Source organism: Haliaeetus albicilla, chromosome 11, assembly GCF_947461875.1.
Source record: "Haliaeetus albicilla chromosome 11, bHalAlb1.1, whole genome shotgun sequence".
Lineage (NCBI taxonomy): Eukaryota > Metazoa > Chordata > Aves > Accipitriformes > Accipitridae > Haliaeetus > Haliaeetus albicilla.
In genome coordinates this window covers 37,758,382-37,774,704 of record NC_091493.1, presented here as the reverse complement: position 1 = coordinate 37,774,704, position 16,323 = coordinate 37,758,382, and the positions used below count along the sequence as shown (strand labels likewise).

At 39.5% G+C, this 16,323-nt stretch overlaps 1 protein-coding gene across 5 annotated transcripts in view; it reads right to left on the bottom strand.

Moving 5' to 3' along the window:
- ZRANB1 (zinc finger RANBP2-type containing 1) overlaps positions 1 to 16,323 on the bottom strand; it is a 48,150-nt gene that overhangs the window by 13,975 nt on the left and 17,852 nt on the right. For all 5 annotated transcript variants that reach the window (XR_011326947.1, XM_069797199.1, XM_069797197.1 and 2 more), the window contains 4 exons: positions 6,900 to 7,087; positions 5,126 to 5,279; positions 2,590 to 2,661; positions 1,838 to 2,036 (listed from right to left, as the gene is read on the bottom strand). Coding sequence is in view for 4 of the 5 variants with exons in the window: in XM_069797199.1 (XP_069653300.1) it covers positions 1,838 to 2,036; positions 2,590 to 2,661; positions 5,126 to 5,279; positions 6,900 to 7,087 (613 nt within the window). In the remaining variant the exon portion in view is untranslated. The remainder of the gene's footprint in view (positions 1 to 1,837; positions 2,037 to 2,589; positions 2,662 to 5,125; positions 5,280 to 6,899; positions 7,088 to 16,323) is intronic.

Below are 16,323 nucleotides of genomic sequence, written 5' to 3'. Positions count from 1 at the left end.
ATTGCATTTAAGAGCCTCTTCCTTCAGCAATTATCATTAAAGCCAGTGACAACAACAGCGCTTCTTATCTGCTGCACATCCTAGCCTACAAAAATTAAAAGTAAATGTATCTTCCCACATAGAATCTATACAGCAAGTATAGGATGTACAGGATGATCAATTTACGACAGAACTTAACTAAAAGACTTCTCACAGACTCAATCTGGATTTTTTGAAAGGCATTATGACTCTATTCTGATCTAGTATTGCCACTAACATGTCAGTTGACTCTTCAAGAATTTCCATTGCTAACAGCCTCTGCAGGCAGACCAGTTCCTATTAAGGATGTAGCTCTGTAGAGGTTTGTACTAGAACCTGTACTAATTTTTCCAGTAACAAACTAGCAAGCAAGATTATCCAGACTGAAGGTAGGCAACTGTATTCAAACCATAAAGGAACACATGAATCAGTTAAAAAAAACAACTGTGCTTCCAGTAAGGAGAAAGATTAAGTAAATTCAGAGTAAAATGCAAATTCTGTCTAGAACATGAACTAAAAAGCTTAACCAGATTTAATACACTCTAAATAATGAGTGTTATGTTAGATACAACAGTTAAGTCAACAACAGTTAATACTAACATTTTAAAAGATTGGTTTAAACCTCAATAGTTTGCAGCATGTTTTTGGATACCATGCTTGGTTTTGTTACCATAATGAACAAAACCTGATCTATCATAAATTTCTGTTCTGGCCTCAGGGGAACTGCTTGTGATGCCAGGGACATTCCTGCATGGTCAAGACGCACACTCCATTATAAACAACTCTAAAGTAGTGACAGATCCATTCAGAAACAGGTTCTCAGGAGAATTATTACTGAAGCACTGCTTTATTGAATCCAGCTCCGGATGCTCGTTTGGGGAGTCTTCTCCAAGCAGCAGGCGGCTGGGGACAGTAATCACAAAAGCTACTTATAGGTATCCCTAAAATGAACCTTTGTTGTTGATTTCCTGCACAGCACATAGAGCAAGGGGACAGGCTCTCTCTCTAGTATGCCTGCTGATGCTGTTTGTCTTGTCCCTGACTACAAGAACATAAGAAAAATAATGTAAGACACAGGCGATTAGTTATCTTTATCAATCTCTTCCCATAGTCCCATTACACACTTGAGAGCTGTTGGACACTGCTGGTGGTCCAACTGTAAGAATTTTTCCTCTAGCAGAGGCAAACCACAGCATCAGACTAAAGCAGGTTGCCAGCGTAAAACAACAAAAGTTGTTTTACAGACTGATAAATTAATTCTATGGCCAAATGACAGCACTAGTTAAACGTCAACACTCTGTGCTTTACTGCCATTATTTTAGCAGACAGAACAGGAACAAAAAGAGCAATACTGAATAAAGCTGTAACTAAGTAGATGGAATGAAAATACTGAAAAGTTTATACAGGAATAAAAGGCTATCTTCTACTAACAATCTTCTGCAAAGCTTCCACCAAGCAGCAAGGCATGGCATGCGCATGATTTACATTGCAAGTATACAGAAATTCCAGTCTTAGTAACTGTGGTTAACACACTCTTGACAAGCACACAGCATAAAATATTTTACTCTATTTTAAATGCTATGTGCTGAATATCACATACTGGCACTGAGTTCAGAATGTCCAAGTTTCCAGTGCTATCATTTAGAATACGCTAGATCTAGATTACTACACGAATCATGCTGTGACTCAACATCTCTGAGGCACACAACCCACAGTAAATTGGGGAGTGGTGGTTGTGTTTCTTTTTAATACTATACTGCTATCAACTACTATGCTACATGGAAAGCTGTCTTTAAAGTTGACATAAGAACTAACTTACCAATGTGAGCAGTCATGTAAACTGTCATGAAGAGCTTTCCGCAGCACTGAATCCTTGTCGTAAATGCCCCAAGTGGCTTGTAGTACTGAATCAAGCAGGCAGTCCCCTGCAGTCCGATTCCAAAGTGCATATAATCTGCTGTCCAAGCGCGTACCCAGTTCCAGTGACCAGTTAATAATGGGAGATTCCTCTTCTAGCTCTGCAACATGACAATAGCCTCTTTTAAAACCCATATTCATTTGAAGTCTCAGAGAATACAAATAGCACAGTAATAGCATAATCTCAACAATTTACATGAATAAAACTAAGTTTTCCTTCATACTACAAAAATAGGTGAACTGCAATAACTAAAGGCATTCCTCGGGCAAAATACTGTCAAGAAAAGAAGGAAAAAAAAACCCAAAACAAACCATAGCCTTAAATAAAGCATCATATCATGTGTTTGAGGATTGCTACTGAAGTGGAAAGATTTGATCAGTTTTCTTTAAAGAGCTTGTGACTTAAAACTGTAAAGTTTTTGAATTGTAAAGATTTTTAAGATACATTACAAACATGATTTTTTACAGACTCCATTCTCTCTCTCTAAAATAATTCCAGGGTGAAGATTAACTTGAAAGCATCAAATCTATATTTAAAACTAATTCAGGCAACAAAGCCACATATATACACACGTGCACTTTTTTTTTTTAAATCACAGAAATATTCTCTAATGAAAAGCAAGGAGAGATTCTAGCTATTCTCACAGCATTTACCTTTCTGAACATCTCTATCAAGTACTTCGTCAAATAACTTTTCTTGGACTGTGGGTGGTAAGTCTTCAATATCTGGAAAAATAGAAAGCAAATACAAAAGTCACTTAATGTTACTGTAAAAGAGACACATTACCAGCTGATGCTCAGGAGAACTTATGCAACAGCTTTCGCCCCATCATCCCTATGTCTCCTCTGAAATGCTGCCACTATTTTCAGATCTGTCATTTGTGACTGTATAGGCTTCATAAAGCACACTGAAGCAGATATATCTCAGACTGACTGTCGTATCTTTTATGCGGAAAGGATCGTCACAGCATGCGTAGGGTAAGAATGGATTTCTCTGAAGGAGAAAGTGAAGTAGAGAACCACTTTGAGGTGGAAAAAAAAAAAAAGAGTCTTTTCAACCCTACTACATTTAGGATAGTTTCAATCCTAAGCAATAGTTTTCCACCCATCTAAATGGTTTCTCCTCCCTGGTCTCCCCCAGTGGACAGGTACAGTTTGCCAAGAGACTTGTTCTTGTACAAAACGCCCACTTCCTTAGTCATTTCATGCAGACTTCAATGAAATATAGTTCAGAGAACCCCAATGGTTTGCAGGCCATAGTTTGCAGGTTAGAAAACAAGAAGTGGGAAAACTATTAAGCTATGACACAGAAAATGCCACTACTGACAACTGTTCCAAGAGCTTTACAGACAGAATCTGCAACTGTGGATCTACCTCAAAAAAAAGGCCAGAAAATTGTATAATGGACAAAAAGTCTTTTGTGACTTCTGTATCATGTAAAATAACAAACACTGCCCCACATTCTAAAACACAAACACACACAACATCTGCAACACCTTGAAGATCTGCTCATGGCCTGCATTTCAATACAAGGTAAGTAGTAAAGGGTTGCTAGGCAGATCAGCAGCTAGAGACACTTTGCTAGCTTCAGCACAATTGTGAAACTTAAATATATGAAAGTTAAGGAAGTAAATCAAACAGTTAAACAAAAACATCTAGCATCCCTTCAGGCAGTCTACAGGATGATGACTGGCCTCTAAGTGGTATTTCAAGGGCACAAAGACCTCTCAATTCCAGTGTCATATCTGCCAGTCCTGCTCAATACCTTACAACCTAGGGCTTTGAAAAGTGAAGTCCATATGTGGACTTCACATAAGTGAAGGCATATGAGTTGCTACTGAAGCATACTATTGTTTGGTGCAGGCATGCTGTTGTGGGGTGGGGCTTTTTGGTATGATTGATTAGGGTTTTTTAAACTAAAACTGGCTTGCAGTGGCCAGCCATCAATTTAGAAGATTGGCACTTTAACGTCTGTGCATTGACTCGCCAGGAAGATCTTATCCATTTATTTGAAAGACCGTGTGGAAACTGGTTCTTAAACTACATCATATAGGTAATATCTGAATAGGATTGTGTGATTTATACCACTATCCTTGGAAATGCTGTCTTGAGACCAACTGCTAACTGTTGACTACAAAAGGTGTTCAGTTGACTAAGTGTGATGGAAGTGGAAATACACTGACAGTCTTGATGTACAGATGCTTCTGAACGTTCTTATTCCTTAATTATTTAATGGCTATTACATGTGTCAAAGAGATGCACAGTGGTTTAAGACATGTCTCTTGAAAATACTGAACAAACTCCTCAGTTCTGGCAAGAGCAACATTTCTCACCCGTGTTACAAAACTCTTCTGTTGCTTCTCTCCCCCAAACAGCAATGAAGTGTTAGTCTCTAGACACTTTGTACACCCACGCTGTCTGCCTCTCATATGTGACCCACAGAATACAACTGAATACAGCCTCTCAAACAGATAGTTGATATACAAGTGGCAACTATTATCCAGACTTTTTGAAGAGGAGGAGATGAGGTAGCATTCAACCAAAAAAGTTCCAAATACAATTCTTAACAATGCTACTGCTTCATAAAAAGACAAACAGATCTGCTGATTAGTACAGTTTCCATCTATGCATTTTCTTACCTCTGGTAGCATTTCTATTAAAGGAAACAGCTATTGAAGATTAAAAGTCTTCTAATAGCTTTTTGTTAGTAAACAAACATTCTCTTGATTGCAGAGTATCTCAATAGTATTCAAAAAGTGCTATTGCTATGACCACATACAAATGCAAATAACAGCTCTGGGCCTTAACGGAAAGGACTGAAAGCTAACATAGCTATGCGAAAAGTCATTTTAGAGCCCAGAAACATCTGGGCTCCAATCTTAACTTTAAACGCAGCCTTTCCTTAGAATATACCACTTTTCTTAAATTTCCTTGTGTCTAAAGAATACAACAGATGTTCACTTCACAGGAACAACATATGGGTTGAAGTGTGCAAATACTGAATATTAATAAGCAAATTCAACTACTAAACCTGACCTAAGCTATTAAAACTTCACAAATAAGACCTATACACACACACAGCACCACCATCAGAAAGTCAAAGTATACATCCAAAACAAGCAATCCTCAACTAGGTGACCAAAAAAAAAAGAAAAAATTCTTCCATCAGTAAGAAGAATTTCGTAACTACCTGCAGGTAACGTAAACGTTACAAGGTCAGTCAGAAAATAGCAAGCAAAGTCTCCCTTTCGTTGATGAAGAGATGCAGCAATTTCACGACGAATTTGTTCTGTGACCTCTGGACACACCATGGCAGGAATGCACTTCGCTGCATGTTGCGATACCTGTAACATAACACAGTTACTGCACTCAGTATTATTTCTAGTTAAATAGACTTGGGAGTGATAACCACCAGTGGACAGCATTTTGTTAGCAAGTAATGCAATAGAAGCATAAACATTGGTAACCTGAAAGATTAAATGTTTAGTGACTCTCAATGAATTAATGTCTCATTTGTCATGTAGCTGATAACATAAAGCTGGTTAAAAACCTCTTTAAATAGAAGAAGTGAATTAACAGGTGACCACTTCCAGCAGGAAAAGGAAACAAAAAAAAAAACAGATAAGAGCTAGATAACAATAGGAAACATACCTCTTAACTTATGCATGAGCCCAGTGTACATTTAACAAAGAACTTCATTACCACAGCACAAGACAGTTTCCTACAAAGAATATTCCCAAATACTAAGCTAAGATACTTAAATTTCTCCAGATCATCACTGGCAGCAGGAACTCATTCAATGATACAGGGCAAGTGACACAGGGATGACACTAGATACATAAAAAAAACAACTTTAACATACACATTTTCACTAGTTAATATCCTAGCAAAGGAAAGTACCACTGTGGCTCAAACACTACTAAGCATTTTCACAAATGGTATGTTGAGTAAGTATTCCTAGAAACTGAAACAAAACCGAACAGAAAAATCTGTAAGACAGTATTTCAGCAAATTAACTTGTTTTTAAACGTGTAACTCCACCCAGATAGCTATGTAAGCAGCACAAAACTACTGATACTAGCCACATATATATATATATATTCTTCTCAAGGCTTTAGGTACATTTGTCTTGCTTCATCTAGTCTTTTTAATTACTCAACCCTACGCTTTCTGTCATCCTATTGAGCTTCTCAGGCATGCTACTTTTCTCAGGAACACATGCTTTCAGAATTGCATTAAGCATCAAAAGAGTGAAGGAGGCAAAATAAAAATTTGGCTCTGATCAGATGAGGAACCAGAAATCTGAGATGAAGGAAACAAACAAAAAAGATAACAGAATTACTTATGGGCCTAGTAAGAAGACATATATGGCAGTGGACAAAGATCACCAGAGGTGAGGCGGACCATACAAAAATATACAAGGAAGTGGAACATGCAAGAGCAAGGAGACCACAGAGAGGAACCAACCAGTCTGTAAAATGGGCAAAGGGCGGGGAAAAAATGCAGCAATTCTGCAAAGCAAGAAATTTGCCTTTCTCTGGGAGAGAAGTTCCCAAGAAAACCAGGGAAGACCGACCAGGTAGACTTATTCGTTAACAAAACTCAGAAAAAACTATGCTGTCATTGATCTCAGGGTTTTGCTTTCAGGGCATTTCCTCTCCCCCACCCAAAGCACAGGAAGCCTCACAATAGCTCACTCCACTGCCAGTAAGGTCAGAATGTGTGCCAAGATTGCTCATTAATGAGAAAACTGAACATCCTCAAGACCACAACATACATACAGTCTTAAAGTAAACTCGCTTCTTAAGGAGAAATGTCAACAAAGGCACAAAGCAGCAATTCATGTATTCTAACAATATCAGCCTCTATCTTCTAGCAAGTAAAGTTACATGTCACTGGCTGCAAACAATGGCGCAGTTACATAAAGTTCCCATTCAATCTACTCAAGGGCCAAAGTAACTCACCTCCGTAAGCAAAATTGCTAGCATATCTTGTCTCTGAAAGCGTATTGCCAGATGTACAAGTGTGTACCCAACATCAAAAGCAGAAGGGCGATTTAACAGGCGTACTTCATCTGCAGTAAGCTGGCGGGCAATATCTCCTCCTGATGACTTGTAAGCTTCAACAGCAGCTAAATCACCTTCTACAACTCCTGAAGGAAAAAAAATAAATAAATACAATTCGTTTTAGCTAGTGAATGAGCCATTCTGGATCGAGCTGTCTTATTTAACACAGTTTACCTATTCTGATACAGACCTAACATATGAAGATCAACTGCATACGAAGAAACTTGCAAATTTTTATTTCTTTTTTTAAACATAAGACTACAAAATATTTACACTTACCTCACCTCCTAGAGCATTTCCACTAGCCAAACTAGTTGGAAGACATGGCAGATCAAAAGACAGCTATGAAGTGGTGCTGAGGACCCTTGATGAAATACCTGGTATAACACACTCGCTAGCGTTTCATTTGATCAGCAGTACTAAAGGAAAGTCATTCATTCATATTACAGAGATCAGTTTGATTATTATGTCTTCCCTTTTAACATATCTTAAAAACAAACTACTGGATCTAAGAAACAGATCTATTAAAAGGGTTTTGGAACAAGTGTTTTTTCTTTCATCTGAGTATGGTTTAAAACAGTGTTGGAAGAGGGTACAGAGCACAAAGTTTCTCTTCAGCTCACCATCTCTGCTACTAATTGAACTCACGCAGTTATCATTCAGGATACTCTATTAAAACCGAATTAAAGAGAAATTATACACACACACACAGTGTGTACTTTCTAAAGCAAGATGAAGGAGGGGGGAACCCAAATGTCTCAAGTCCCTAGGAATCTCTAACTTCTGTATCATGCTTCATATCAAGACCATTCATGCTAAAAGCATTCCTTAGCTGCAATTATCAGAATACACCATCAACAAGATGTGGTGGTGTTAACAGTATCAGTTCCAATATAAGACTTCCTAAATTTAGAAATCCCTTCAAATATAAAGATTCTATTTTAGAGATATGCTTCATAAGAGAACAGTGTATTGAGGAAACAAAAGTGATCTTAAAGCCATCTTTAATAGAGAAGTAAACAGAATACTTCTACTTCACTATTGAGAAGCAGCCCTATTTGCAGCAGCTCAACAACAGAAGAGTACAGATCACAGAAACGAGAAAACCCTCTCCCCTATTTTCTGCAGCTAAACCTTCTTGCCAACTCCTGAGAGTCAGCAGTTGAGTAGAGGCCATGAGGCTGGAAATTGAGACTCAAGTCTATCCTTCACTCAATTTGCTTACCAAGACTCAAAAACTGATCAGAAAGGAAAGAGGTAAGTAAGAGGTAAGTCTCAATCAGGCACTCACTGCCGTTCAGGACTAATATTCAAACAATAGACAAAAAAAAACCCCCAAACCCAACCACAAAAAAAATGACCCCCAAAAACCAAAAACCCCCATACCCCAAACAACAAAAAACCCCTGAACAACCAAAAAACCCACCAAAAATCAAAAAAACCAACACAACAAATGGAACTGCCTACTACCAGAAGAGCACACTAACTGCTGGGTTACTGGTTAATCCAGGATTTAGGAAAGCATTCTTAGCTCTGCCAAAAGTCTATCATTTTTAATATTGAGATTACAAAGCTTTCAGAAGAAACATGGGGGGGAGAGGGACGGATTATCAGTGCAAGACATTTCTCTACAAAGTTATCAGCTCTGCTTAGTAAGCCTCTACAGATGAAAGTTAAGATTATTCATTTCAACAGTAGTCTAAAGCAGAGAAGTTCCAGAATACAAACTCAACTGTAAATTTCAGTTGTACAACATCTACCCATTCATCAAGGACTCAAAAGTCCTAACAGGCCAGGGCAGAATGAAAACAATACAGGGCAACAATTTCTAAGTTTTCTCATGCATGTTTCTGGTCTGCCTGTACAGGAAAACATTCCCACTCCACTCCAGCATTAACGTCTAATTCTCCTTAAGCGCTTGCCTGCATATTCACCCCAGATGAGCTAAAGAACTCGTTAGACATGAGTTTTGTCTGTCCAATTTTAGTTCTTGTTCCCCAAGTTAGACCTTTGCTGATGAAAAAGTATTTTCTTTTAAAGAAAGGAGCTGCTACTGATGGAGAAAAGCTACTTCAGTGAAGGGAAACAAACACTGAAAATTCACTGGTTTTCAAGATGTTCTCCAAAGATGCATCAAAGGAATGCAATACAGGATGTGAGCAACATAGCTGTGCTCCTGTTGCAACATTTCCACTTCTGGGTGGAATTAAAACATACCAAAGCAAAAGGTACAGTTTTGTCAATATATGCTGTATCCATAACAAGAATGCCAAGTGTAGCATTTTATTTCCTTGCAATCACATTTATGCCACTGATAAGGCAATACGAAGGCTGCTTGTGATATCTCATTCCAACCAAATGCAGCAAACTGACTTACTGGGGTTTGGGGGATTTTTTTTGTGTGTAGATATGTATGTATACATAGACATCAAAGTCAGACAATTTCTCATGACCCATCCTCTTAAAACAAGTTACACTACAGCTTTGGCACAAGATCACCTGTTAGCAAACCCAAGAATCCACAGGGAAAGAAGAATCTTGATAGAAGAGCAGATTCGCTGCTATCTTATGACATCCCTAATTTTTTATTATTTTATTAATTTAGGAAAGACATTTTGTTAAAGACAAATAGCTACTTCATACCCTTTTATATTTTAACCACTTCTATTGACACCAAAAAGATTCTTGCTACCATATCTGTACCTTCCACCACACCACCCAATGACAAACGTACCAAAGACCACCCAAGACCGGTAGGTAGCCACTCTGACAATCCAACTATCCCAGACTAATTTCAAAATTCAAACAAACATCCCCAAAATGATCTTTCGATGACAGATGATCAGACCCAAATCATCATAACAGTTCCAGCTGGCCAATCTATCAAGTACACACTACACAGTAGTACATGCTACTACAGCCTTAAGTCAGTGCCCAGTCAATTCATATTTGTAATTATTCTTTTAGTCCCCCACCCTCAGCTGCTAAGGCAACTTATTATCATCCCACTCTTAATCAAACCTCAGCAACAACTGAGGTCTAAGACTGATGCTGAGAGGCAGCCATGTGAGGTTTGGCAATGCCTTCAAGCACTAACTACTACAAGCTGCAGTAAGGATCCAATCAGTGACATGTGCTGTATGCAGTACTGCCAGTTCTTGCAGTTTATTCCCACGTCTTGCAATACTTGACATTCCTAAAAGCCCCATGTCCTAGAATTAATTACTAAAATTGTTATACAAGCTGTCATTTAAAAGTACATTTTTAAACTTCACTGATGAAGTTTAAGTAAAGATCAACACATACATCAAAACCAGGCAAACTGTGTATGCTTTCTAGGCCTTATTTAAAAAAATTGAGACAGTAAATGTGGTTTAGGTATACGGTTGGCAATACTTTATCTAGAAGTGAAGAACAGTGATGGTGTGCTAAATGATACATCAGTCTAGCACAGTTACAGCTCATGGAGGGATGGTGCTGTAACTATGTGCATGCATCATATCTCGTCATCCTCTATTCTTTAGTCACTTGGCTGTTTGGATTATCTGGGGGGTGGGCAGAGGAGGGAAGCATCAAGAAATTTTTACATCAAGTCCAGACAAACTCACTTCTGGGTGCACTAACTCTGTTTTGTAACAGAGTCTCAACAGATAAACATGACACACAAAATCAAACCATACAGGGCTCATTCTGCATAATGTTTTGTGCAGAGACCACTACAAGCCTATATCCTTATAAGCAGCTTCCTCTTGCAAACCTGCTGCATGCTCTAATGTCTGCTACTAACCTGCATTGAAATAACTATGACCCAAGTACCCAGAGCATCACTACTGCAGGGCCGATGTTCTATGGTCACTACAAGCCTCTTTGGCCCCTCTTAGCCACAGCAAGAGAGGTCCAAATTTCTCTTTACCCAATCTCCCAAATATCTACTCCGTTTTAGCTGCTTCAAAAGAACAGGGAGAATTCCTGACAGCTCGGCAGGTGCCAGCCTGCTTACAGTGCCAGTCAGTAGAATCGAAGGCTGCAGTGAACACTGAGCAAAAATACAGTAATAACAGGCAGATTCCCAGAAATCTGAATCAGAAAACACAAATCTTGCCCCAAAACTATGGGGTAAACTTGCCTACAGGCAACATTCAGAAGAACTGCCTGCAATTCCTAAATTCAGTATCACCACTCCAAAATGAAGTCTGAATATGCTTTTATTGACAATAGGAGGCACATTCCTACAATGGCTTTGATTTCTGTCAGATGAATGAGAGCCTCCAATTCATTAAGTCTATTTAAATAAAGCTTAACAAAACACTATTTACAAGAAATATTACAGAAATATTTACTGATGTTATAATTCACTACATTTCATAACACACAAGTGCCTGATTACTTACACAAGCAGCTTCTGAATCGTGTTCTGACACAGTGGCATGCCAGTTGGATTATTCCCCACTGACACCCACTGCATTCCTCAGACTGTTAAAATGTCAAAAGGAAGAGGGGCATTTGCCTTAAGATTGTTCACACAGCACCCCTGAGTGCTCCAGCAGCTAGACCTCTTGCAAGGGCATAACTCCCGATTAGCTACAAGCACCGCACAAATGCAAACAGATATTTATGACTCAACATCTACTTCTGATCGACAGCACGAACAGCTTTTCTTTGAAGTGGACTCCAGAAATGTTAGTTTAGTGTTGTGACTGAAGATGCCAGACTGTGTGTGTGTGTCCCAACAAGTTTTGCTTTGCTTAATGCACAAACACACGACTATAGCCTGACATCCCAAGTGACAGGACAAAACACCAAGTGCTGCACCCACGTCATGAGAAAATACAAGTGCAAGTTAATATTCTGTGTTTATAGGTTCAACTGTGTTCCCATTTGCAATTCAGGCATTTCCTCTTACTGGAATATTCTTTCACAGCACTGAGAGCCAAGGTTTTTTCTTTCTAGTAAAGCCCCGACTCTTAGATAGCACAGATCAGGGATATGCAATCTCAGTATACTTGAGAAGACACATGATAGAGAATAAGTTATTTAAATAAGACTAAATTTAAAAAACACTAATCACCCAATAACAACTATTTGTACCATCTTGATTCTGTATTTTTCCTGCTACAACTGTTACAACTATCTTCTTTATTAGATATCAGTACTACCTTTGCTCATATTAACTAAGCCCATAATTAGCCTAGCTGCTACAACCAAACTACTTCAGCTAAGGTGCTATTAAGTTTATTCTTTAGAACATGTAAATATTTATAGGGTTTAGTGCAGCTAAGTAAACTTGGAAAATACGCAAGAGCTTACAGGCATATCTAGAAAACTAAATCCCATTTGCCCTAATTGCACAGTCCCAACGACTTCGGAACAGCCAGATGTAAAAGTTTCCAGAGAAAATACTATAGCAGCAGCCTTTATTTACTTCAGTATCTGTCTGATACTTCTAGAGCGCACTGGCTGGCACAACTTGCAAATGAAATAGGCAAATTCTTTCAAATAGACTGATGCCGTTCTGCCATTTATCTATGGGGCAGCAGAGAGGCTGGGGGAGACAGAACTGGGCAGCAGCACTGCCTTCGCAGGTCAGGACAAGGGCTCGCCAGCTCCACAAACGGCTCCCAACAGCAGCAAGGTTTAAATAACGCAGCGAGAGAGACTAAAAGCAAGTAAGAACAGAGAATAGCAACCCTCACTTCAACCACGTTTGCTGTCAATGTAGTTAAAGGTTCCGCAACAATACCTCAGTAGAACTGCTGTGGAGACAAATGAGTAATTGCAGAGCAGCAAAAAGCAGGGGATCACACAGCCTACAGTAGCTGATTCTGCAGTAGGCTCCTGATCCTCAAAAAATGTAAAAGCATCACTCTAGAAAAGGCACATATGCAGTCTTGCATAAACTACAGGGCAGGCATTCTAAATCTTTGAAAAGGCTGAACAGGATTAAGCTGAAATGAAACAAGAAAAAACAAAGAGAATTAATTTCAACAATATACCTGCTAAAATAAATACATTTTTTTGCTAAATTAATGGAAGAGTGTAAAGATGCCTGTTTAGATAAAATACCTAAAGAACCACCCAAAGATTCGAGATTTCTTTGATTCAAGGAGGTAGCAATGCCACAGTAAACAATGTGTTCTCACATCTGAGTAGACTACAAAAGGAAACACTTAATCTTAAGGAGGTCATTGTGCCTCACATGTGGGACAATAGTAATCAACTTCACTATTCCTTGAACTGCTTGGTAATAGAAGGCAGATTTCTCACCCAACCATATGATGCATTTTAGAAGTCAGAAGCAGAGACAGATCCCTCTGTAACATACACCAGGTCAGAAACACAGAGCCCTGTGCTGCTTCTCTTCTGCTACAGATACAATTGCAAGTGGTCTACATCATACATATGCTCTCACTTACTCATCTAACAACTGATCCTAAGATTGGTTTAAGTGCCAAGGTGACCTTCCAGCAAGTGAGGGACTGATCAACTGACCCATTAAAAACTAATTCTGATACTTGCTAAAAATCTTACTGTTCCTCTAGGCATTGAGAGTGCTGAGGACCTGCGGTTTGACCACACAAGCTGTAGCATTCTCTGGAGCTCTGCCCTCACCCTCTTCCAACTATTCACCAGGGGCGCATCAGGTGGTCATAAAGGAAGTTTTATTGATAATAACTACTCCACCATTTCAGCACTTTGAGCACCAATACCATTCAGTCTGAGAAGAGTTCCTCCTCTTAGAGGAAGAACTCCTTCGCAAGCAAATATGACACATCAATTAATACAAAAGAGAAGGACTGTCTGAAAAATCTTTATGGGCCTCTAACCACACCCTTCTGCTCATTCTCCTCTTTCTCTTCATTTCCAGGATCTCCCTTGTTAGTATTACCATGTGATCAACAGCAGATCGGTCTCTAGGTAATGACAGCTTGAGACAGAACCTTCTGTACACTAAATTTTTTAAATTCATCAAGCTCAGCAACTTGCATCAGCTTAAAAATAAGTAACTTCCAAGAAAATATGTACCTTAAACCTGAAGCCATCCAATGCATGCGAGTATGACGATCACCTATTTTTTTCCCACGTAAACAGCTCTTACCCCTACATACAGCCCATGTAGCATGTTTCTAACATATCATTACAGGACAAAGCAGCATACATGCAAGAAGAACTGCTGAAAGATGTCCTTATCCCCTCTCCTATCATCCACGCCCCTTGTTGCATTAACAGCTGGTCAGTTGCTTGCAGGGTTGCACCCTAAAAGGAGGCTGGACAGTGGAAAATTGTGAATTGTATTAAAGTTAACCATCAATGCTTCCAAGGTAAATTTAAGTAACTATTTTTAACTTGATCATTTATTCAATTATTTTTAGCATAAAGCATCACCAAGCATTTAAAAAAATTGGTCAAGAGACCAAAATAAAAGTGTTTCAGGAGTTAAGATCTTCTACCAAGGAGTAAAGAATGCAGAGTTTTACCTACTCTGAAAGATATACACACACACACACACAAACAAATATAAGTATGATAGAATATATATATAGGACACAGACGACAATACAAGATTTCTTACCCAGGTCAAAGTTGTAAGCTTGCGTCACTGTTACCTGGCACAGAAGGCAAGTATGCCACACCGTGCTTCCCAGTATCACAAAGGAATGGAGGAAGGAAGCCAGGCTGTACAGCTCATACCAGGGACTCTTCCCCTGCAACCATCCCAACAGGCACTGTTTGCCATATTTAGCCAAGGCCAGCATGGCAGGTAAACACCTGTCAGTGACTAATTCTTGCTATACTTCCCTAAACAGTTCAAGCTAGCCTGAACCGACTCCAGCAAGGAATGGAGCATGACGCTTCCCCACCTCCAGCAGCTTGTTCCTACCCATACACCTCCCACTCCCTTATTACAGCATAAACAGCCCCATCAAGGTTTAGCCGTACAGTGGAAACCAGTCTGGGTTTACTAAAACAGCAAAACCAACAAACAAAACTACCACCACACCCCCCCACAAAAATATCCCCTAACCAAGCTTAGCAAGCTTCATTTTCAGCAAGATTAGTTTCCAGATGCATCTCACTGTATGCTGGCATGCAAACACACCAGGAGGACAGAAACAAGCAGCTAGGAGGACTACTTTGGGCGGCAGTGCCAGCTGAAAGTGTCTTGGTACATCAGTCCCTTCAGGCTGCTTTTACTGTCAGTGAAGAGCCACATGCTCTGCAATACACAGAGCAGGAGGTGGCTGCCATCTCTCCTGTAGCTGCAGAACAGTCTGGGACACTGCCCAGCCAACTTCATACCTAAATGTGGACAGAACAACTCTCCCTTCCCACAGGGTTTCTGAGTGCTTGGGTAACACATTTGGCACTATTTCAGAAAACTGAAGGGAGAAAAGGACAAAGGAAAAAAAAAAACAAACCTGTAAGAGAGATAAAGTAGTTGACAAAGGAAAAACTAAGCAGACACATATGTAGGAGTACCAGGAATGAACTAACAGTCCTTTTAAGGATGTACTGCAAAACAGATTGTTCTAAATATTTTGGATTTGTTTAAGAAAGACGGTCTTACTTGTTTCTTTCACAGGGCTAAGAGGAATGCGTGTCTACTTGGTTCCAGAGCCACCATCCCCAGCAGGGGAAGTCTAGCCCATTGACAGTAGTAGCTACCTTGCTGACCTGAATCAAAAGACAAGAACATGCTCTCTTGCAGCAGTTAATAAGCAGGTTTGGAGGAGAAAGGAAAAGGAGAAGAAATGCAGTTTACTTTTAATCTGCTGGCTACAGTTCAAGCTCAGGAGTTAAACACACAACCCAAGGATCCTCAGCAGTGCCCTGCAACACACTCTGCTAGCACCACTGTAAAATCCAGCCCTGAAGTGCCAGGAGAGGGGAAGATTCAGCAAGTTCTGAAGTGTGAGCCCCAAGCAAACTCTGAACACTAGAAAGACTTTATAGTCATGATCATCTTCATCCATTTGTACTACTTAAATCCACAGCCAGCTGTAACCAGCTTCACCAGGCCCCACATCAGTACTGCTCTTCTTGCACATCAGATTCCTTATGTCCCACAGGCCACCAAACCTCTCTTACAGTCTCTTTGGCATAGATAACCATGAGTTACATAAAAGACAATGGAGCTTAATTTTAAATATACGTTAGCTTCCCCCCCCAAGAAATGAGAGTACCTTGGACTTCACATTAACCTTGTACTAGGCCAGTACAGCAGAAAGCATTGGTGTCCTTGCAGAAGCCATTTGTAATTTCTCATTGTAATTCAAACTGGCATTTGTAGGAAGTCATGTCATTCACCAGCCATGCTTACTAG